The sequence below is a fragment of the Dendrobates tinctorius genome, unplaced genomic scaffold (assembly GCF_039654945.1).
Source record: "Dendrobates tinctorius isolate UK_male_01 unplaced genomic scaffold, ASM3965494v1 ptg000022l, whole genome shotgun sequence".
NCBI lineage: Eukaryota > Metazoa > Chordata > Amphibia > Anura > Dendrobatidae > Dendrobates > Dendrobates tinctorius.
Genome location: NW_027361690.1, coordinates 112115001 through 112140146, shown reverse-complemented (window position 1 = coordinate 112140146; position 25146 = coordinate 112115001). Strand labels below are relative to the sequence as shown.

The window sequence follows — 25146 nt, the reverse complement described above, 5'->3', positions numbered from 1 at the left end:
GCAGGCTCAGACCGTGTCAGGCACAGTATGGATTTGACGGCCCAGACTACACAGCGGAGGAGCAGGGAGAGGTAAAGATTGCAAATGCTGGGGCCCTGCCCAAGCAAGGGGGGCCCACTCGTGGGCGTCAGTACTGGCACTGGGCCCCTCATAGTACGGTGGTGTGTCTGACGGCGGGTGTGCACCACCACCGTCAGAGACACTTGATTGCACTATGAGGGACCCTGTGCCAGTGCCCGCGCCCAAGATTTGGCCTACCCACCTGTCCAGGGCAACGGCACTCGCACGGTGTCGTGCGCTAGGTGGTGACCCCGGCCATGGGGGGGGGAGGCAGCACAGTTAGGGAGTTTTAGAAAGTGGCATATGTTGATGTTGGACATTCAGCTGATGCAAAAGGTGAAATAGGTCAAGTCCCAGGAAGAGGTGGACCAAAGCAAGCCATTTTTCAGTCACCCTATGTGTCATCAGGGGAAGGTGGGACAAAATCCTTGGAAACCCATGCGTAGTTCATTTTAATGAAAGTTAGATCATCCACATTTTGGGTTGACAGACGGGTCCTTTTTTCTGTCAGGATTGATCCAGCTGCACTGAAGACTCTTTCCGATAGCACACTTGCAGCTGGGCAAGCGAGCTCCTGTAAGGCATATTGTGCCAATTCAGGCCAGGTGTCCAGTTTAGCGGCCCAATAGTCAAAGGGGAATGACCTGTGTGGTAGAACATCGATATGGGAGGAAAAGTAGTTTGTAACCATAGTTGACAACTGCTGTCTCCTGTCACTTTCCATCGATGCAGTATTACCAGTTGTGTGAGCGGTACTTGAAAAATCAGTCCACAACATTGTCATGAAACCCCTGTCTCCAACGCCACTTCTGCTGTGTGCACCACGAACACCTCTGCCAAGCTGCCCCCGGCCCGTACGGCTCGTGTGAGAACCATCACCGCTGCTGTGTGCTGGGTATGCCTCAAGCAACCGATTTACCAGAGTTGCTTGTTTATTAGCCAATATTAGGTCAAGGTTGTCCTGTGGCATGATGTTTTGTAATTTGCCTTTATAGCGTGGATCCAGGATGCTGGCCAACCAGTAGTCGTCATCGTTCATCATTTTGGCAATGCGGGGGTCCCTTTTTAGGATCTGCAAGGCATAATCTGACATGTGGGCCAATGTTCCCGGTGTCAATGATGCACTGCGAGTGCTGGGTGGAGGAGCACTTTCTGGAAAATCCACATCCCTCCAGTCACGCACAAACCCTGTATCAGACCTTGGCACGCCAACATTTTCACTTGCCCCACGAGATGCATCCTCCTCCCCTAAGTAATCATCCCCATCATCCTCCTCCTCCTCCTCTTCTTCCTCCACCTCGTCCAGGAGAGGTCCCTGAGCAGACAATGGCTGAATGTCATCAAGGATTCCCTCCTCCTCTTCCTCCTCATCAACATTGGCTGCAGAAGCCTGCTCCTTAAGGTGCGTCAAAGTTTGCATGAGCCGACGCATAAGTGGGATGCTCATGCTTAGGATGGCGTCGTCTGCGCTTACCAGCCGTGTGCATTCCTCAAAACACTGAAGGACTTTACAGAGGTCTTTCAGCTTCAACCACTGCAGACCTGTCAACTCCATGTCTGCTCTCAAAGTGCCTGTCCGTGTATCCTCCCACAAATGCATTATGGCCTGCCTCTGCTCGCACAGCCGTTCCACCTTGTTGCAATGTCGATAATGAGGCGGTGGTTGGGAAGGTGGAGCAATCGCTGCAGCTTCTGCATACGAACGGAGTGTACAGGCGACCGGCGGATGTGCGCGCACAGTCTTCGCACTTTCTGGAGCAGGGCTGTTAACTCCGGATAATTTTTGAGGAAGCACTGCACCACCAGGTTCAAGGTGTGAGCCAAGCAAGGTATGTGGCTGAGTTTTGAAAGGGCTATGGCTGCCACAAAATTACGGCCGTTATCACTAACTACCTTGCCTGCCTCAAGATGTACACTGCCCAGCCATGACTCAGTTTGTCGCTTCAAGTACTCGGCCAGCACCTCGGCGGTGTGTCTGTCGCCCAAACACATCATCTGCAACACAGCCTGCTGACGCTTTCCACTAGCTGCTCGATAGGGGGACACCTCGTGTGCAACAGTGACAGCTGCAGATGGAGTGCTCGTACAACTGCGCTCTGTGGACGAGCTTTCGCTTCTGGAGGAGGAGGAGGAGGAGGGTCGAACGCCTACAGCCAACTGTTTCCTATACCGTGGGCTAGGCAGCACTGTCCCACCACCGCTGTCCCCTGTGGACCCTGCATCCACCACATTAACCTAGTGCGCAGTGATGGACATGTAACGGCCCTGGCCATGCCGACTGGACCATGCATCAGTTGTGAGGTGCACCTTTCCGCTCACTGACTGCTTGAGTGCATGGACAATGCGGTCTTTCACATGATGGTGGAGGGCTGGGATGGCTTTGCGAGAGAAGAAGTGGCGACTGGGTAGGTCATAGCGTGGTACTGCATAGGCCATGAGTTCGCGGAAAGCTGCGCTTTCCACCAACCGAAAGGGCATCATCTCAAACGAGATTAGTTTGGCAATGTGGGCGTTCAAACCCAGTGTACGCGGATGAGAGACTGAGTACTTTCTTTACCTACTCATAGTGTCTGGGAGGGTGAGCTGGACTTGAGAGCTGCATATGGTGGAAGTAGCGGTGGACAGGGCGGACTGAGATAGGGTTGATGATGGTGATGGAGTTGTTGTTCTTTCTGATGGCCTAGAATCAGTCTTTCGTTGATATAACAGTGGGATTCCCTGACTGCTGTGGCCTTGCAACGACACCTCAACATTTGCTGCTGTGCTAACCGGTGGGCTTAGTAGCGTTGCTGACTACCTTCGTTGTGATCAGTTGCACATGAGGTTTGGTGTTGTGTCCACGCTTGCAAGTGCATAGTGGTTAAATGTCTAAGCATGCAACTGGTATTCAAATTTTTCAGATTTTTCCCTCGGCTAAAGGTCTTTGCACACTTCTTACAGATAACCTTGGCCTGATCATGAGGATTTTGTTCAAAAAAGTGCCACACTGTACTCTTCCTACTTTGGCAGACATTTTACGGCCTAGCACGCTGTGATCTTTTGACCCTCTGGACAAGCTGTCCAGCAACTCTTTTGATTTTTGGAACCTGTCTTTGGAGTGCTCCAGGCCTGCCAGATAACAGCTGTTGCGATGTCGATGTCTGCTGTGGATGCTCCTCATCTGAGCTATTGTAAGCAGCACCCTCTTCCCCCAATGGATGCCAATCTGGGTCAACAACTGGGTCATCCATCACCTCCTCTTCAATGTCATGTGCACCTTCCTCTGTGTCACCGTGTATGGTGGTATAGTGTGCGGGAAGGGGCACCTGAGTCTCATCAGGGTCAGAATCTGGCTCTGTACACTGCGAGGACAATGTAGTGCTCTGAGTGAATGTACCAGCAGAATCATCCATCAGCGGCTGTGCATCAGTGCACTCCATGTCAGATTCATCTTGGCCTGGGTAATTCACCATTTGACTTGATAATCCAGGCATGGTATGTGAAAACAGCTCCATGGAGTAATCAGTAGTATGGCCTGCGTCATCCTTCAATCTTGGTTGGGGTGAAGGACACAAGGAAAGGTGTGGTTCATGAACATGAGCCTCCAATGACGACTCAGTGCTTTTACTTTTTACAACTTCAGAAGAGGAGGCGATAGAGCTGGAGGCTGAGTCAGCAATGTAAGACAAAACTTTTTCCTGATGCTCTGGCTTTAAAAGCGGTTTGCCAACTCCTAGAAAACTAAGCCTTCGAAGCCTTATGGAGCCAGACGATGACGCAGGCTCAACACCTCCTGCATTCGGTCCTATTTTGCTCTTGCCACTACCATCAGATCCACCACCAACACCATCATTACCAGCTGCCAACCCCCGCCCAATTCCACGGCCTCTTCCACCAGACTTCCTCATTTTTTGTAGAAATGTAGACAAAATCCAACAAACTATATAGTAATGTAAAACAAGGTACAAGGTGTCTATAGGACAGGGGAGATTTTGAATTTCTGCAGACACTTGTGGACACTGGACACTTTTGGATTGTGTGAGGCCCACTGATATCTGAGCGCTATGTCACAGGCTCGATGGCACAGCTGTGACAAAAGTGACTAGAGGATAAGGGAGATTTTGAATTTCTGCAGACACTTGTGGACACTGGACACTTTTGGATTGTGTGAGGCCCACTGATATCTGAGCGCTATGTCACAGGCTCGATGGCACAGTTGTGACAAAAGTGACTAGAGGATAAGGGAGATTTTGAATTTCTGCAGACACTTGTGGACACTGGACACTTTTGGATTGTGTGAGGCCCACTGATATCTGAGCGCTATGTCACAGGCTCGATGGCACAGCTGTGACAAAAGTGACTAGAGGATAGGGGAGATTTTGAATTTCTGCAGACACTTGTGGACACTGGACACTTTTGGATTGTGTGAGGCCCACTGATATCTGAGCGCTATGTCACAGGTTCGATGGCACAGCTGTGACAAAAGTGATGAGAGGATAAGGGAGATTTTGAATTTCTGCAGACACTTGTGGACACTGGACACTTTTGGATTGTGTGAGGCCCACTGATATCTGAGCGCTATGTCACAGGCTCGATGGCACAGCTGTGACAAAAGTGACGAGAGGATAAGGGAGATTTTGAATTTCTGCAGACACTTGTGGACACTGGACACTTTTGGATTGTGTGAGGCCCACTGATATCTGAGCACTATGTCACAGGCTCGATGGCACAGCTGTGACAAAAGTGACTAGAGGATAAGGGAGATTTTGAATTTCTGCAGACACTTGTGGACACTGGACACTTTTGGATTGTGTGAGGCCCACTGATATCTGAGCGCTACGTCACAGGCTCGATGGCACAGCTGTGACAAAAGTGACTAGAGGATAAGGGAGATTTTGAATTTCTGCAGACACTTGTGGACACTGGACACTTTTGGATTGTGTGAGGCCCACTGATATCTGAGCGCTATGTCACAGGCTCGATGGCACAGCTGTGACAAAAGTGACGAGAGGATAAGGGAGATTTTGAATTTCTGCATACACTTGTGGACACTGGACACTTTTGGATTGTGTGAGGCCCACTGATATCTGAGCGCTATGTCACAGGCTCGATGGCACAGCTGTGACAAAAGTGACTAGAGGATAAGGGAGATTTTGAATTTCTGCAGACACTTGTGGACACTGGACACTTTTGGATTGTGTGAGGCCCACTGATATCTGAGCGCTATGTCACAGGCTCGATGGCACAGTTGTGACAAAAGTGACTAGAGGATAAGGGAGATTTTGAATTTCTGCAGACACTTGTGGACACTGGACACTTTTGGATTGTGTGAGGCCCACTGATATCTGAGCGCTATGTCACAGGCTCGATGGCACAGCTGTGACAAAAGTGACTAGAGGACAAGGGAGATTTTGAATTTCTGCAGACACTTGTGGACACTGGACACTTTTGGATTGTGTGAGGCCCACTGATATCTGAGCGCTATGTCACAGGCTCGATGGCACAGCTGTGACAAAAGTGACTAGAGGATAAGGGAGAATGGATTGCTTTTAAAAAAGCAGTTTGCAGAGCAGTGGGTAAACAGCAATGCAGCGGTCAGGAAGCCTTAGAAGGCAGCCCAACAACCAACACCACTGATACACCACAATATAGCCTCCCCTTGCACTGCACACACAGTGACTGGTGTGTTGTACAGGCAAAATCGCGAGCAGCAGAAGCAGTTTTTTTTTCTTCTTCCCTGCCTAACGCTCTCCCTACAGAATCAGCAGCAACCTCTCCCTATGCTAAGATCGGCAGAAGTAAGATGGCGGTTGGCGTGCACGCCCTTTTATACCCCCTGTGACGCCCACCAAAGCAAGCCAATCACTTGCATGCCCTTCTGAAAGATGGTGGTGACCCGTGCCTATGTCATCACGTTGCCCACAGTGTCCGTGGATCCTGATTGGCTGAAAAAGAGCGCAAAACAAACTTTTGAAACGCGACTTTGGCGCGTAAGTCGCTGACCTCGTGGCCGACCTCATCCTAGGGTCGGGTTTCGTTTCATGAAACCCGACTTTGCCGAAAGTCGGCGACTTTTGAAATTTTTCGACCCGTTTCGCTCAACTCTAGTAATAACGTTTATAGGCCTAGAGATAACTGCCCTTAGTCGTAGCCTGACCAGTCACAGGGGTAACAAGAGTTGCCCTTGCTGGGGCTCAATGCCAGCAAACACAAACAGAGCACAACTACGTCCGGCAAAAGCCCGTCACTATAGGGCCGCGGTATAGCCGACTACGGGTCCTTAACTATATTGTCAACTTAGCTGTCCTGTCATCCCTCGGCGTTCTGGACGGGGGTTCTTCGGCGTAGCAGCCGCTGGGCCCAGCTGCTGAAGAGTTGATGAAGTCTTCGAGCGCTCCGACGCTCCGGTGACACCGGGGCACCACAGGCCCCGGAGGAGTCTTTGAATGGATGGGCCGCAGTTCCCGGACCGGGGCAAGCGGCAGCGATGCGGGGTGGTGATTGGCAGGCCACCTGTGCAGCTAACAGCTGCGATGGGGAATCCGCGGCGAGCAACGGCCCAGCCCCTGCCGCAGACCGGAGCGGGACAGTGGTGGCCGCTGACAGGCTGACAGGCTGCAGCCGCGGGCTGGAGCGAGGCGGCAATGGCTGCGAGCGACCGCGGGTGGGCCACAGCCATGGGCTGGAGCGAGGCGGCAATGGCAGCAAGCCACCACAGGCAGGCCGCAGCAGCCGCGGGTTGAAGCGGGGCAGTGGCTCTCGGACGGTCGTCTGGGCGCCGTCCCTCAGGTGTCCTAGGTGAACGTCTCTCCTGGCTCTGGTCAGTCACTTTGGCTCTCAGTCGCTCCCACGGTCTCCTGCTGCTGCTGTCCCGGTCTGCTGAGACACCGTGACTAACATCACAAATAGAGTTGAGCGATACCATCCGATACTTCAAAGTATCGTATCGGATGGTATCGGCCGATCTTTAAAAAAAGTATCGGTATCGCCGATTCCGATACCGGAAGTCCCATTCAAGTCTATGGGACTTCCGGTATCGGAATAAGAAAAACCCTTTCCTGCCCTTGTACAGCCTCTCTGGGGTCTGTACGGGCCTTTCGGGGGGCTGTGCCGGCCTGCCAGGGGGTCTGTGCAGGCTCCGGTGGTCTGTGCCGGCCTGCCGGTGGTCTGTGCAGGCTCCGGGGGGCTGTGCGGGCCTGCCCCACACAGCAATGGCATAAAGTGAGACTAGGGACTTTTTTTTTTTTTAAGTGGCGGAGGAATACAGTGCGGAAGGATACCTACCTTCCGTCATTGGATTCCTGCAGCCCGTAGAGAACGGCAGCATCAGCTGATGCTGCAGTTCTCTACCCAAGATCGTCGTGGGACACACTCGTGGACTGCTTCGGATCGTGGGTGAGTATTTTTGTGGTTTGTTATGTTAATATTTATTCCGGAAAGACAATGGCTTCGGGGAACAATGTGACAAGTATTGGTAAGTATGTTACTCTATGTTATATGTACTGTATGTCTATGTATGTATTGTATGAATGTATTGTATGTATGTAGTATATATGTGGTATGTATGTAGCATGTAGTATGTATGTAGTATGTATGTAGCATGCATGTAGCATGTAGTATGTATGTAGCATGCATGTAGTATATATGTAGTATGTATGTAGCATGCATGTAGTATATATGTAGCATGCATTTTGTATGTATGTGGTATGTATGTAGCATGTAGTATATATGTAGCATGCATGTAGTATGTATGTAGTATGTATGTAGTATGTATGTAGCATGCAGTATGTATGTAGTATGTATGTAGTATATATGTAGTATGTATGTAGCATGCATGTAGTATGTATGTAGCATGTATGTAGTATGTATGTAGTATATATGTAGTATGTATGTAGCATGTAGTATGTATGTAGTATTTTTTTTTTTTTTTTTTTTTAACATTTAACACATTAGCCGGATGATGGGACTACTACTGTCCCATCATTGGCTAATGTGTCAATCACTGTCATGGTAGCAGGCATCGCCCGATGGGACTTGTAGTCCCATCGGACGATGCTTGCACAGACCCCCGGACATCAGCACAGCCCCCCGGCAGGCCGGCACAGCCCCCCGGCAGGCCGGTACAGACCCCCACAGGGTGCACAGCCCCCCGGCAGGCCGGCACAGCCCCCCGGCAGGCCGGCAGAGACCCCGGGCAGTCCACACAGCCCCCCGGCAGGCCGGCACAGCCCCCCGGCAGGCCGGCAGAGACCCCCGGAAGGCCCGAAATGACGGCGCATCATGATGCGCACACACCGCGCATCATGATGACGTCAGGCCGTCAATCAACTGAACTTCCGATTCCGATGCCGAATTCCGATATTGAAAAAATATCGGAAGTCGGTATCGGAATTCCGATACAGCAAGTATCGGCCGATACCCGATACTTGCGGTATCGGAATGCTCAACACTAATCACAAAGCAATCACTGACCTCAGGGAGACCAGTCAAAGAAAACACTGCGGCAGCCGGCAAAGGCGCTCAATCAGTGAAATCCTAGGTGCAATGCTCCCTGGGAAATACGAATATGCAAATAAAGTCCGTGGAGCCTCATTTAAGAGTCTCAAACACGGGACTAGTCAGATCTTCCTCCAGGGAAGGACCCAGCCAAGGGGTGGCTCCTTTCGGAAACCACCATTACCACCATATTAAGTGGCCCTTTAAGTCAATATCCAGCTCTTTACGAGTTTACAGATATGACAAGGGAAATACCAAGGCCAGTTATCCATCTACAGACAGCTGTTTTGGGGTGTTGCCCCTCATCAGTCTGGAGTAGGATTCTGGCTAGGTGGGAGCAATGCCTAGTAGACCAACATCACGAAACAATCACTGACCTCAGAGAGACCAGTCAAAGAAAACACTGCGGCAGCCAGCAAAGGTGCTCAATCAGTGAAATCCTAGGTGCAATGCTCCCTGGGAAATACGAATATGCAAATAAAGTCCCTGAAGCCTCATTTAAGAGTCTCAAACACGGGACTAGTCAGATCTTCCTCCAGGGAAGGACCCAGCCAAGGGGTGGCTCCTTTCGGAAATCACCATTACCACCATATTAAGTGGCCCTTTAAGTCAATATTCAGCTCTTTACAAGTTTACAGATATGACAAGGGAAATACCAAGGCCAGGTATCCATCCACAGACAGCTGTTTCGGGGTGTTGCCCCTCATCAGTGTGGAGTAGGATTCTGGCTAGGTGGGAGCAATGCCTAGTAGACCAACATCACAAAACAATCACTGACCTCAGGGAGACCAGTCACCGTGACTAGCGTACCCAGCCCTTTTTATATTGGCTCCTCCCCTAGCCCATCTCCACGATCCGTCCCTGAACTCTGTCCCCCGGGAACATTCTCCCCTGGAACCTAGGTGACGGTCCCCTTGGTTCCAGCCCGGACACTCGGCGGGGGGCCCTTCTACCCACACTCCCCCATCCTGTATGCTCGCCAGTCCTTGGGTGAGGGTTTCGGTAGGCTCGAGTTAGTCTTTTGAGACGACAGTCCTTGTCGCCATACGAACTGCTCCTGTTCGTAACGTTCAGGGGATTTGCCAGCTGTTGATCGCTCGGAGCGTCGGAGTTTGGGGATGGTGGAGCCTTCTGGGGTGGTGGATGGTGGTAGGATAGCCGATTCTGGTGGGATGCCCGGGTCCACTGTAGTGTCACTACTTGGGTGACCCGCAAATGCTGTTGAGGAGTCCTCTTCATAGTCCAAGTCCCAGACCGTGGGAGGAGGGTCGGGGACCTGAGGGATCGGTTCGAGTCACATGGGATCAGTGTACGCACAAGGCCGTAACATGTTACGGTGCACAACACGAGGGAGAGGTGCGTCGTTTCCTTCGGATTGTATTTCATACACAGGCCCGTCGGGGCTTATTCGGTGCAACACTCGATACAGGTTCTCCTCCCACCGTGGTTCTAACTTGTTTTGGGGGCTTTGATCTAGTACGAGTACCTGATCCCCAGTCTGTAAGTCAATTGGTGGGGGCAGCACTCCTCCCGGGTGCTCTAGATCCTGAAGCTTTGTATGAACGATTCGGTGGAGGGTCTGCAGCCGGTGCCGGTGGTTTCAGACCCACGAGGATACTCCGGTCCAGGGTTGGGGTTCCTCTGGGTTTAATTCCACTTCCGTGATTCCTTTGCCTTCCCGTCCGAACAGCAATGAGTAAGGGGTGTAACCAGTCACCCGGTGCACCCGGTTATTATACACCCACACCAGCTCAGGAACGTACTCAGGCCAGCGGGCCTTTCGGTCGCTCTCCAGGGTACGCAGCATTTGGATTCGTGTCCGATTGAATCGTTCGCAGGCTCCGTTTCCCTGCGGGTGGTATGGTGTAGTTCGCGACTTGTCGATACCGTAGAGATGGTGTAGTTCTTCCATGACCCTTCCTAGGAAGCACGCTCCTTCGTCCGAATGTATTCGTTGCGGGCAGCCGTATACTTGGATAAAGTTTTTACAAATCGCATAGGCGGCCGACTCTGCTGTTTGGTCTCGGGTGGGGGGTGACCACGGCGAACTTGGTGAAATGATCCACCATAACGAGACAATGTTCATACCCCTGGTAGGTGGGACCTATGGTCAGATAGTCCACCGTGAGGCGCTCGAGGGGAGCTGATGTTACAATTGTCTGCACCGGGGTTCGTTGCGCGGGAGGTTTAGAGAGCTCGCACGGGCGGCAGGTTCGGCAAACTTCGTCCACAGCAGCGTGCAAGTGTGGATGGTACCCTATCTGCTGCAACCATTGCAAAGTCTTTTGGGCACCGAAGTGAGCCCCCTTTTCGTGGGCTTCCAGAACCAGTTGGCTGAGATGTGTTCCGGGCACGATCACCTGCCATATTGTAGCAGACGTTGTTCGTGACACGGCCTTCCGATATAGAAGTCCCTTTTTGATGGCTAGTTTCTCCCACTGGCGCAACATCAGCAACATATCCTGGGTTAAAGTCTGTCTCTGTGAGCCAGTGGGCAATTTGCCGGTGACCACCCATTGTCGCAGGAGTCCGATTTCTCCATCTTCCTGTTGCTGCTGGATCCACTTTCCGCGTGGCTGTTCCAGCATTCCTCCTAAGGGTCCGGGATGAGGCGCTTCTTGCGCATTGGCGGTAAGCGCGGCAGTGATGAGGGTGAACGGCGTCTCTTCCCCTTCTAATTCGTCATCTCGATTCCTCCCTGGGGCGGTGTGTCGGATTCTGGAGAGTGCGTCAGCGTGCACGTTTTCAGCCCCTCTTTTGTAGATGATCTTGTAGTTGAACTTGGCCATCCGAGCCACCCACCGCTGCTCCAGGGCTCCCAGTTTGGCATTCTCCAAATGGGCTAGTGGGTTGTTGTCAGTCCGCACTACCACATCGGAGCCCGCCAGGTACTCTGCGAACCGCTCAGTCATTGCCCATACTACCGCGAGGAGCTCGAGCTTAAAGGAGCTGTAATTGTCCGAGTTGCGTTCGGAGTCATGCAGCGACCAGCTACCATAGGCGATCACTTTCTCCCGGCCATCCTGCACCTGTGACAACACAGCTCCTAGTCACTGGAGGCTCCCGTTGGTATGCAGGATGAATGGGTGCGAGAAATCCGCATACGCCAATACCGGGGCTTCCGAGAGTGCAGCTTTGAGATCTTGAAATGCATCCTCTTGCGGTTGCTGCCACTGGACCTTCCGTCCATTCGCCCCGGCTGGAGTCCCCTTCAGCAGGTCCTGCAGGGCTCGGGCTCGGGGGTGAAAAATTCTTCACGAACCGACGGTGGTAGTAGTCGGCCAACCCCAGGAAGGCCCGCACGTCTTTCACCGTCTCGGGAGTAGGCCACCCCTGGATGGCAGCAACCTTTTCCAGGGACGGTCTGACACCCTCCGCCGAGATGGTATGCCCCAGATATTCGATCTGGGTGCGGAACAGGTGGCATTTCTGGGGCTTTACCTTTAACCCGTACTTCTGCAGCCGGCCGAGCACCTGCCCCAACCACCGCAGGTGGTCCTCGAACGTGGCGGAATAGATAATGACATCGTCCAGGTATATCAACGTGGCTTCAAAGTTGAGGTCTCCCAGACACCGCTCCATCAACCGCTGGAAGGTTCCTGGGGCATTGGCCAGCCCGAACGGCATCTGATTAAACTCGAACAGTCCCATGGGAAGGATAAATGCTGTCTTGGCTCTGTCTTCCTCCGACACCGGCACCTGCCAGTACCCACTGACCAGGTCTAGAGTCGAGAAGTACGTTGCGTTCCCTAAGGTGGACAGAGTCTCTTCTATGCGGGGCAGCGGATATGAGTCATTGATGGTCAGGGCAGTGAGAATCTGGAATTCCCTGCCTGAGGAGGTGGTGATGGCGATCTCAGTCGAAGGGTTCCAGACAGGCCTGGATGTCTTCCTGGAGCGTAACAATATTGTATCTTACAGTTATTGCTAGGTTCTTTAGAAGGACTTAGATCTAGGGATTTATTCTGACAGAATTTTACAGGCTGAACTGGCTAGACTAATGTCTTTTTTCGGCCTTACTAACTATGTTACTATGTTACTATGGTGCAGGCGTTCCACTTTCGGTAATCCACGCAAAAACGCAGAGTGCCATCTTTTTTTTTGCGAATCAGTACAATGGGGGCCGCCCAAGGGCTCTGGCTTTCTCGTATGACCCCCTTCCGAAGCATTTGAGCCAATAGGGTTTTCACTTCTTGGTATAGCTGCGGTGGTATTTGCCGATGTCGCTCCCGGATGGGGGCCGCTCCTGCCGTGGAGATCCCATGTGTGATGGACGTGGTACATCCGAAGTCATCCTCATGACTGGCGAAGACACTGTAATATTGTCCGAGAAGTGTCTCTACCTGGAGAAGTTGGGCTGGCGCTAGGCTGGAAAGTTCGGCCTGCATTCTCTCCAGGATGGCTCGACCTTTCTCTTGGGTCGAGGACATGGCAGTCTGTAGGGTTCGTACTGTTACTGCCCAAGGATCTTCGGGCTGCACCTTCAACTGGACCACGGGGTCCGGCAGCATCTCCTCCAAAGGCCTTATTAGTTTAGCCATTTCAGCCCGGGGCTTCAAGGCGATATCTTGGTCTTCCAGGTTGACACAGCGCACCAGGACGGTCCCTTCCCGCACCGTGGCCAGGGAGCGGGCTACCAGTATGCCAGGGTGTAGGCGCTCCGAATAGCATGGTTCCACCTGCACCTCCACACCCTCCAGTGGCATCGGGGTGCGGAATGGCAGGGCCACCACCATCTGCCCTGGAGGAAGCACGAGCGGGGGAGCCGCCGGCGCGACGACTTTACCCAGCGTCTCACCCTCCTGGCACTTCAGGAGCACTCGCGCCTCCCGCACCAACCGCTTGAAGACCTGCCCTTGGGCCGTGCGAGAACCCCACTGGCTCAGGGTCTCCTGCGTGGGATCATTGAGGAGTAGATTGTCGAACTCCTATAGTACATTCATGCCCAAGATAACTGGATGATGGTCGTTACTTTCCCCTTGGGTCAGGACCACTCCCCGGCGGCCGAGGGATTTACCACACAGCGTCATCTGGAGCCACACCACTCCGGCGACAGGTACCGGCAGTTGGTTTGTGGCTACTAGTCGTATCATGGGCCCTCATTGGGGCCTTGCCGCTTCCGGGAACTGCTGCCGTAAGTAAGCTGCAGGCATGGTCGTTACTTGTCACCCCGTATCCATTAGGCACTGTACAGCACGACCCTCGACTTCGGCCCACACTATTGGGCACTTAGCGACCAGATCTTCGGGACTTCCACCACCCCTTGTTGTTGCTTCCGGCTCCGAGCGGCGTCCCCCATGCCCGGAGCCCTCTAGTTTAATGCCCGCCGGGGTGGGTATCTCCCACACCATGGACACTCTCGTGCGAAGTGGCCCAGTTCTCCACACGCATAACACCGGGGTGGTGAAACCCGGCCACCCCGGGTATTGCGAGGCCCCCAGGGCCCGGGATTGTAACAAAGCCGGCCGGGCGCGGGCTCCGTTTTCTTCTTCACTTTGGCCAGCTCACCTCAAATACTCTTCAGCTCTTGTCACACTTCCTCAATCCACTGAGGCTCTCCAACAACGGTTTCGGAAGCCTCCATGCTCTGGGCCTTCCCCACGGGAACAGTCACCCCCTGCTCCTGCTCCCACACCCGGGCCTGACTCCCCACCACAGAGAAAGCTATACTTGTGTTTACTCGGATCTGCTCCCGCAATGCCTGCTTGATTAACAGGTCCCGGAGTCCAGTCACTAACTGGTCACGCATGGTAATGTCGATGGGCCCTACCCTTTCTCCGTCCTTCCACTCTATGGCTGTGTATAGCTCCTGGAGGATGTTCATATACTGGGTGATGCTCTCTCCCTCCCCCTGCATCCGACTGAACAACCGGGTCCTCAACTCTCCCACGTTTGTTGGATCCCCGTGGGTTTCTTCCAGAATCTGCAAGACCCTGGCAAAGTTGTTACGGTGTCCCGGGGGTCTCAACATCACTGACTTCCGGGCTTCCCCATCTAACGCCATGAGGGCCACCTCAGCCTCTAAATCGGGGGCCATCGTATGCATGCGGAAGAGGCCCCGCATGCGCTCTGTCCAGCTCCACAGCAGTGTATTGGAGCCACAAAACCGGGGCAGGTTACTTGGCATAGTCCCCAGAGAGATGCTGGAGTGGGGGCCCCCATTATCGGCAGTACCCGCAGTCCCACTCTGGTCGGGCACACCGCCGTCTGCGCTCGGAGACTGCATCCTGCCGACTACGTCAAATGTGATACTAGCAGGTGCGCGAGACGGTTTGGTGCTTTTACTAATAACGTTTACAGGCCTAGAGGTAACTGCCCTCCGTCGTAGCCTGACCAGTCACAGGGGTAACAAGAGTTGCCCTCGCCAGGGCTCAATACAAGCAAACACAAACAGGTAGAACACGACTACATCCGGCGAAAGCCGGTCACTATAGAGCCGTGGTATGGCCGACTACGGGTCCTTAACTATATAGTCAACTTAGCTGTCCTGTCGTCCCTCGGCGTTCTGGACGGGGGTTCTTCGGCGTAGCAGCCGCTGGGCCCAGCTGCTGAAGAGTTGACGAAGTCTTCAAGCATTCCGAGGCTCTGGTGACACCGGGGCACCACAGACCCCGGAGGAGTCCTTGAACGGATGGGCCGCAGTCCCCGGACTGGGGCAAGCGGCAGCGATGCGGGGTGGCGATTGGCAGGCCACCTGTGCAGCTAACAGCTGCAACGGGGAATCCGCGGCGAGCAACGGCCCAGCCCCTGACACGGACCGGAGCTGGACATTGGTGGCCGCCGATGGCACTGGACTTGCCGCGGCCACAGGTGAGAACAGGGTGGCTGCAGGTGGCGGGAGACAGGATGCAGCCGCTGCCTGGAGCGAGGCGGCAACGGCCGCGAGCGACCGCGGGTGGGCTGCAGCGAGGTGGCAACGGCCACGAGCGACCGCAGACAGGCCGCAGCCACGGGCTGGGGAGAGTTGGCAACAGCCGCGGGTTGAAGCGGGTCTGTGGCTCTCAGACGGTCATCTGGGCGCCGTCCCTCTGGTGTCCTAGGTGAACGTTTCTCCTTGCTCTGGTCAGTCACTTTGGCTCTCAGTCGCTCCCACGGTCTCCTGCTGCTGCTGTCCCGGTCTGCTGAGTCACCGTGACTAGCGTTCCCCACCCCTTTTATATTGGCTCCTCCCCTAGCCCATCTGTCCATCTCCACGGTCCGTCCCTGAACTCTGTCCCCCGGGAACAGTCTCCCCCAGAACCTAGGTGACGGTCCCCTTGGTTCCGGCCCGGACACTCGGCGGGGGCCCTTCTTCCCACACAAGCATCATCCAGGAGGCATACAGGCAGGAATAATTTAAGATGTATACAACCTGTATGCTCATATTTACAACTCAAAGTTCAAAAGGGTGACATATTCCTTTTCAAGTCATAGCTACCTTATAACATTCAGGACACTATTTGGACAAACGTATTGGGACAGCTACATACTATGCCTAAATCAAATTCTAAATCCATTTGATTTATATGGGGTTATTCTCCTCCTTTGCAGCTATAACATCTTCCCTGCATTAGTCCAGATTCCTCTATAGGGGTTAATGGATGAAAGCCAAGGCACCTTGTGGGATCTACTAGATGGAGTTGCTAGATCAAAGCCTGTAGATGGAAGCCCTATTAAGAGCTTGCAAGCTACCATGCACAGAGCAAGACAACACTTATTCATTCAACAAGTATTCTGCTATGTAAAACCCGAAACAGTGCTGTCTATAATTCTCAAATTTCACTCAAACATTAGTAGATACTTTATATCAGTCTATGGTTTGTGTCTTTCAGAATACAGCATTTCTTTTTAGTATGAGGCGATATACAAAGGTGTCTGTGTATGTTACAGTGGAAGCAGTGAGTATTAATATCTGCATTAAATATACATGGGACATTACTCAATTCATCCTCATTCATCCTTATATTTGACTGGGCTCTTATCTGATCAGAACAGTGCATACCCTTAATTAGTATCCTTGTAGCTCATCTATTTAGGCACTAATTGCTAAAAGTGCACACTACAGTGAAAACACATTGAACAAAAGCTGAAGCTGGCCATAAAAATGTGATAGATGAGGGCCTTTGACCATGAGCTACCTCTTCCAATTCAATGCGAAGAATAAATGTAATGTGAAGAATAAATTTGGATAGTGGCAAAGCTATTTAGCGGGAATCTCCAGCTAAAACCATATTATATACACATTTACAATATTTGACATGGCTGTTTAAAAACACTTTGGCCTTGATTCCTCAAACAGTTTTTTGGCAGTAAGGTTACGTTCCCACAATGAGTTTTTACAGAGTTATTTTATGTGGTGTATTTTCCAAAAATGCAAGTACCCTATTTTACTAAATACTCCATTTGAGCGTTTTTTTTTTTCACCACTGCAGTGGTACTTTAAACGCCTGTCCTCTGTCATATGGCGTCATTTTGTGAGCGCAGCTTCTGAGTTGCCGGAACTCAGAAACTAAGTCACAAGCTCTCAATGCAAGTCTATGAGAGCCAGAACGCGGCTCTCCTAGACTTACAATGATTAGTGAGGTTTGGCACGCTCCATAAAACACTGGAGCAGCCGTCAGGTCCCAATCTGCAGGAAACGGACTGTACTGGCAGCAAAAACAGATGAAAACGCCAGAGTTGAGTATCAGACAGGGGGCAGGAAACTTGGATTTTAAGCACCACTCCAGCGATGAAATAAAACAACAAAACACCGGAGTGGCATTTTAATGGGTGCAGAAAATCTGCAACATCAAAAACTCACCAAAAGTTCATCATGGGAACGTTGCCAAATACTGCATGAAATTTTAACAACACAAAAAGAGGGGAAAAAAGGGGGTATGGAAACCTAGAGGGTCACCACCAATCATGATAAATAATTTATTGCAAGCGCCCAAGTATTTTAAAAAGGTTAAAAAGCAAACCTTTATGTCCAATGGATATATACAATTTAATGCTGGGTATGCCAAAAATACAGCAATCACCCACCTCCTCTGTAAAAAGATAAGAATGATAAAGTTCCACCATACAATGTAATAAGATATTAAACTACAAATACAATATAGTGAGGCAATAACCAAAATGTAATGAAACAAGAATGCAAATAAGAACAACTAACTCCAACCATGACTATGAGGATACAATGATGGATAATGTAACAAAATACAAATAAACCAATCAAATATCACTTCACAGCAAGATACACAATAGTATGGTGAAAATATAAATGCAAAGTGCTCTAGTGAAATTCCAAAATAACTGAACCCAAAGTAGAAGTAGGTATACTGCATTAGATAAGAAGTATGAACCTGAAGTAGAGTTCTCAAGGAAAGAAGGATGGAAAGTAGGAAATTGCACGAACCTAATGAATGAACTTGTATAATGTTGAAAGAGTCGGCGGTAGGTAGGAGATGTGAAGATAAGCATAGCATGGTGAAGTCCCCACCCTCATCACCAACCAAATTTGTGGCTTTCACAGGGGTATGGTTGTTCCTTCCACAAGGGAGTGAACAGCACATGCGCTAGATATAAGGAAAACACAGCACATGCGCCATTGTATAAGTGCACTTAGGATACTTGTAAGGTGGGGAGAGCTCCCAAAGAAAAAGTGATATGCAGTATACCTCAGTCTAAGAATAAAAAAATTAGATCACAAGTGTAAAGATCAAACGAAAGAACGATTTAGCGCATGCGTGAATCCCCAAATATACGCAGACACACCAGTTTGGCACTTACAAAGGCAAAGAATAAAGAGGTAAATCATGCATGCACCGGACTAATAATGAGTAGACACCAGGACATAGAAATGTTAAAATGCAGTCGATAAATAAAATCGCATTGCTTGCCCAAGTTCGGTAGAATGAATCCAAAAAGGGAAACCCAAAAGAACGCAGGCATACAGCCACAAATATAGTGACACAGTTATAGGTAAGCATTGACTAAAATGCTATATGAATGAGAAGTAACGCCTGAAGCAATAAAAAAAATTACCGGTGTGACAATTATAAAGGAGGAGTGCTAGAAGTATAAGCAAAAAAAAATAAATGCCAGATAACAGAATAGTGCCATAAGGTAAAACCGGTGCTGAATAGAGATGAGCGAAGCCGAACTGTAAAGCTTGGGGTTCGTACCATAGGTGTCCAGTGCTGAGCTCCGAAGACGAATTTCTCCTGGAAGTCGGTTTTACAGTTCGGGAGTCCGGAGAGAGACTGTGGTAAATAAGCAAGAGTTGGATATAGGAGGCTGTAATGTAGCTAGAGGTCAGTCCTGTAGGTTATGTGAAAATGTGATCTGTTAAGAAAAGTGAGATGACATGTAATATATGAGACCTAGTGATGTTGTCACAAACATAACAAATAAGAGAAATATCAGTGAATAAATAAAACCAACAAAAAACCATCATCAGAAATGGTGGAAAGAGCGTTCTTCATGTAAGATTCCTTACTGAACAGATCAATCCAGAGTGATCAAAACCCAGAAATTAATGCTGCCAAGAGAAGAGAAAAATGAAAAACAAATTAAAATCAGGCTCTCTATTAATGTCTATGAAAAAACTATAAAGTAACTTCTCATTGTGTCCTTGAGTAAAAGTATCCAAGATATAGATCCACTTAGCCTGGGGTCACACAACTGATGATTTTGCGAGAGAATCTGATCGATTATATTAATGACACTTTGTCAGAGTTTGAGCAGAGTGTCAGCTTACTGTGATCCAATTCTCTCGCATGAGAAAGTCAGTGTACAGGCGTGGAGAAGATGGAGAGCAAGATTTCTCCATCTTCTTCATTGTCTGAATGTGCGGAATTCAGACTGCACTCGGATAACATACGATAAACACACACCCATAGACTTGAATGGGTGCGTGTCATCCAATTAACGGATCCACTTGCAGCATGCTGCAAATTTAAGCCCCCTCCACACACAGCGATCTCACTAGCGAGATCGCTGCTGAGTCACAAGTTTTGTGACGCAACAGCGATCTCACCAACAAGATTGCTGTGTGTGACACTGACCAGCGACTGACCCAATGCCGGTTATCGCTGATCGTCCTGGAATGGCCAGGACATTTTTTTGATCGCTAGTCTCCCGCTGGCCAGCACGCATCGCTGTGTGTGACAGGCGGGAGACCAGCGAGCTGGATGCTGGTAACTAAGGTAAACATCGGGCTTCTAAGTGCCGCGCGGCGCTTAGAAACCCGATGTGTACCTTGGTTACCAGCTACCTGCACCAGCACGCTGGTAACTAAAGTACACAGTGGGTAACTAAATGACGTGTGTCGCTTGTTACCCGCGTGTCGCTGGTGCTGATTGCTGGTGAAGCTACCTGTCTGACAGTTCACCAGCAATCATGTAGCGACACACCAGCGATCCTGACAAGGTCATATCGTTGTCGGGATCGCTGGTGCGTCGCTATGTGTGACGGGGCCCTTATTCTCATGCCTGATTGGAATGAGATAAAAAAAACACTGATCTACTCTGCCCCATAGCGTAACATTGTTCCAACTGCTATCTGATAAAACATCGGAAAGCACTCATCCAAGTTATATGCTCGTGTGAGCGATCCCTTAGACTCATACTGAAGGAGTTTAGAAACAACATAACCCCTGATGTTAGTATGAACAACCTACAGCCCAACCGCCTGTAACTCGTGGACTTAACAATGTGCATATGCAAAAAATAGGAAGCCAATAAGGTGAGTGTTTTCCCTTTTCAAATTGTTCTGAGCCTTGTTGATATTAGACATATGCTGTTGGATTCTTCTGCAACGTTCCTTTGTGATTTGACCAACCTAAGCCTTAGCGCAATTACAGGTAAGTGGGTAGACCACATTGTACATACAGCAGTTGATTTAACTTTGTGTCACAGCCTGTGGAGGAAGAATCAGGGAATCAAAATTTTGGTGATATCATTAATGGACATACTGTCCAAGCAACACACGGAAATGAGCCGTGTAGTTTAATGTCACTATCTACACTTTGAGTTGGTCATCCAAAATGTCTGCCAGACAGGAAATCTTTAAAGTTCCTGGCTCGTCTAGTCATAATTCGTCTAGAACAATCAGTTATGATGTTGGAAAGTCTTTGTGCAATGAAAAGGATAATCCGATTAGTTTACAAAATATTGTGGACATCACTCCATTGATTATGGTAATGAGATTTGTGCCAATATGATCATTTTAAGGTTTTGCTTTCAATAAATCCTTCCTATTTCTATTTGTAAGTGCTGAAGTGGTCTGTACCTGTGTAGGTGTGTGGATTCACGACTGTGCAATAATGTTCATTCATTCGATCTTTGCGTGTGTATTCTAATCCTTTTTTTAATTCTTATGAGTCAGCCGACTCAGGAGTGCCACAAATCTTTTCCTTTTCCAGTGCTCTTAACCACGTTAAAAGTTTCCTACGTACACTTATAGGTTTGCGCATGCGCTGCATTGTCTTTATCTGTAATGCACGTGCTGTCGACTCTCACTTATCATTGATTAGCTGATTCTGGTTCTTCTCATACCTCCTCCTTTTCCAGTACTTGCATTAGATTGTAATTATAAAAATACAGAGTGTGTCTGACCGTGCAGGGACTGATCATATCACATCTCCTAACCAGGGAAGGAAGTAAAAGAGTATACAGACAGGACAGCATTGAATTGCAGCAGTTACTTGCTTTCTTTGAGGTAAAACAAATTATTAAACAGTCAGTGAAATGTTTTACCTCACAGAAAGCAGCAGGTATGATCCAATATTATCCTATCTGTATACTCTTTTGCTTCCTCCCCTGCCCAGGAGCTGTGGTATGGTCAGACACAGCCATTACACAGTACACAGCAGGGGCACATTTATATGATTATCTCAGCACAGGAACATTTTTTTAAACACATCCAATTGTGGAAATTATTATTATTCAAAGATCTGTTGATTAAAATGTAGTTTGGTGAGAAAACCACATTCATGAATTGTGACCCATATGTGTATATTTTCTGCCTGTCTTTATTGTGAGAGAGTCTATGTTTTGCAATATTTGAAACTGTGAAATATTTGAGACTATTTTATATAAGCCCTAAACACATTTTTTGTTCCCATATCTCTTAAAGTACAAAGTCTTAGGTGCCAGTCCTAAAAATGTTATTACTACTTTACTGCAAGTATTCAGCTATGTTAACACAGTAAGTACAGCTTTTTTAATTTTTTTTCAACAAAATTTTCAGTTTACTGTCATATGTAAATTTATTGAAATCCATTTATAAAATCTGCAGATTGAATTAGGGTACAGAAAAAGGTTTAGAGCCTCTTTGCTACCTGTCTTAGGCTAGAGTACATCCCACGAAGAGCTGTTGGGGAGATTTTGCAAATCTGCAGCATCAAAAAGTCACCAAAAACCTCATTGTGAGTACACTGCCTATACAAAGGATGGGTGATAACTTGCTGACTGCTTGCGCTCCCACTGCTCAGACCCCACTGATCAAGATCTCTGAACGGAGCAGCAGTCGAACATGCAAGCACAGCTGTTACGTCCTGCAGGTCTATAGACATTGGCCCCGATTCATCAAGACCGGCGTTTTTCATGACAGACTTGATGGGGGGGTGAGTGGTGGATGGGCTGCCGTCAGACGCTCATGATTCATTAAGAGGTGCACACCTCTTAGGCTGGTTTCACATTAGCGCTTTTGTGCGCAGCGCATCGGGCGCACCAGTGCGCATGCGCACTGCGCACCTATATTTTACATGATGTGCGCATGGTTTTGCGCATATTTGCGCTTTCGTGCGCATGCGTTTTTTTGTCTTTCGCGCCAGGCGCGTCAGACGCAACATGTTGCATTTTTGGTTCCGCCCTGTCTCGTTAAAACAACGCATGCGCACGGAATGCGCACGGAATGCGCAAAAACACCACATTGGAGCCTATGGGAGCGCAATACTTGCGCATGGTCTTGCGCACGCTTGCGTTTTTATGCGCATGCGTTTTTTAAATAAACATTGCTGAAATTTGGTCTAGACAGTAAAAAAAAAAAAAAAAACCAAGGTGATAAAATGGTGTGGGCACTGGGATTCCACAATACTTTAAGGATTGCTCACTAGTGGACACACAGCACAAGCTGCACCAATGTAAGTATGAAAAACCTAATGTCTGGCTGAAATTTCAATACATTTCTATGTACTTATGTCTCTTTTTTTTTTTTATTGCAGCATGTCTTCATCTGGTGAAGAATATGTCCCCGGGACAGGGCAAGAGGCAGAAGAAGTGAGTACTATGCTTCCGTATGGATTTGAAAAAATAAACACATGTGATTAATTTTTTCTGTTTAATTTTCAGACCTCATCCTCCATCACGCCACCACCACCGGAGGAACGGCAGGAGCAGCAAGGCCAAGTGCGGGCGGGTAGACGTGATGTAAGTACAGACGGACTGTTTTTTTTTTTTTTTTTTACTTATTTTCTAGTCTGGTTTATTTATTTTTTTTTATTTTTTTTTTTTTTAAATTTTCATGGTTGTTTTTTTCGATGTTTCTTTTTTTGCATTTATTTTCATGTTTGTTTGTTTGGGTATATGGGCACGGGACTATGGGATGGAGGATATATATGATGGGTATATGGGCATGGGATAGAGGATATGTATGATGGTATATGGGCACGGGACTATGGGATGGCGAATATGTATGATGTGTATATGGGCACAGGCATATGAGATGGCGAATATGTATGATGGGTATATGGGCACAGGACTATGGGATGGAGGATATGTATGATGGAATATGGGCACGGGACTATGGGATGGAGGATATATATGATGGGTATATGGGCATGGGATAGAGGATATGTATGATGGTATATGGGCACGGGACTATGGGATGGCGAATATGTATGATGGGTATATGGGCACAGGCATATGAGATGGCGAATATGTATGATGGGTATATGGGCACAGGACTATGGGATGGAGGATATGTATGATGGAATATGGGCACGGGATTATGGGATGGAGGATAATTTTAAATTTCTATAACTAACCACAGTAGTTACTATGCCCGGGCAGCGCCGGGCTCTTCAGCTAGTTTTAGATATTTTTTATTTTAAAATCTTTCAAAGATTAATGTTTGTCTTTCTTTTCTAGGCTCCACAGCGGGAGGAGGACCTCGCCCTGGACAACGACGAGCTCATCCGTCTAGTCCAGGAGCGAGTCCCGTTGTGGGACACCCGTCACCAACTGCACTCGGACAACGTGGTGATCCGGCGGCTCTGGAACGAGGTGGCCGCATCGCTGATGGATGGCTGGGACAACGCCTCTCCCCGGGTCCGCAAGGATTTTCGTAAGTATTTAAATGCAGTGTGATGCAGCAGTGATCTTGGCCGGGATCACCCAACTGTGTGTGATGCTATTAACTCCATGGAGTTTCTATCATCACACACAGTTGGATGATCACAGCCTCCAGTGCGTAGTCTTACTTTTTTTTTTTTTTCCATCACAGTGAACAAAGTCAGAACCCGTTGGCGCTCGATGAAGGACCGCTTCAACAGGGATATCCGTCAGGAGAATAAGGTTCGCAGTGGTGCTGCGGCAAGGACCGGCACGAAGTACCGATACCATCGTGCCTTGGCATTTTTAAGACCGGTCCTTGCCTCCCGAACGTAAGTATTTTCTAGTTGTATTGTGTTTTATTCTGTGCTTTTCTATTCCACAGGAGTTGGCGATTGTTAATTTATGGTAGTAATTTCTTTCTTTTCTTTTCACAGCACCTGGAGCAGCACCCTGCAACCTGGTCCCGAAGCGGTCCTTCATCAAGCTGCCCCGGACCCCTCCCAGCCATCCATCAGCGAGGAAGCACCTTGCAGGTCTGCACCACAGTCATCTGGAGACCAGGAAGCTGGTCGCTCAGGTGTTCCCCTGTCCCAGGTCTCTGCCACTGGTTTTGCGGGCACTTCCCGCCAGCAGCGGCAGAGGACCTTGGACAGGCCTCTCATGCCCGAGTTCGTTGAATTGAGCTCGGTCTTTCAGAGTAGCCTCAAGGCACTCTCCGATAGACTTGAGAGTGGTTTCCTCCTTTTGGACCAACGCTACAAGTCTATCGAGGGTCGCCTTGAGCGCCTGGAAGTCGACCTCGCCAGACCAGCGCATCATTTTTACACCCAAATAGCTCGGGACATGGCGGAACACCTTACCCCTGACCTCCAGTTGACTGTCATGCAGGCCTGCAACAATGCTTTTATGCAGGCTATGCAGCAGAGTAGGATTATGCAGCAGTCAGTGGTGGCATTTCCACCGGTGCCACCACTGACTCGTTTTACAGCATTACCTACTTCTGCTGCATATCACTGCACAGCCACCACACTTCCAAGCCTCGCCGGACACCAATATACTGCCCCAAGTCCGAGTGCAGCTGGACACTTACCCGCCAACACAATGCCAAGCGCTGCTCCTGCCTGGCCCACCACTGCTGCCGCCACCACCACTGGATGGCCCGTCGTCACCACCCCTGCCTGTAGCGCCGCCACCACCACCACCAGCGGGAGGACCACCCCGGTATGGACCGCCACAGCCACCACGCCTGCATGGCCCGCCACCACCACCACCACCACCACCACCTCGGAGCAGCATCAGCTGGGGGACC

At 49.7% G+C, this 25146-nt stretch overlaps 1 protein-coding gene across 1 annotated transcript in view; it reads left to right on the top strand.

Moving 5' to 3' along the window:
• Positions 1-25146, top strand: part of LOC141084354 (disintegrin and metalloproteinase domain-containing protein 9-like) — a 135152-nt gene that overhangs the window by 35033 nt on the left and 74973 nt on the right. The window contains exons 7-8 of the mRNA XM_073569048.1: positions 16347-16412; positions 21637-21708. Coding sequence (XP_073425149.1) covers positions 16347-16412; positions 21637-21708 — 138 coding nt within the window. The remainder of the gene's footprint in view (positions 1-16346; positions 16413-21636; positions 21709-25146) is intronic.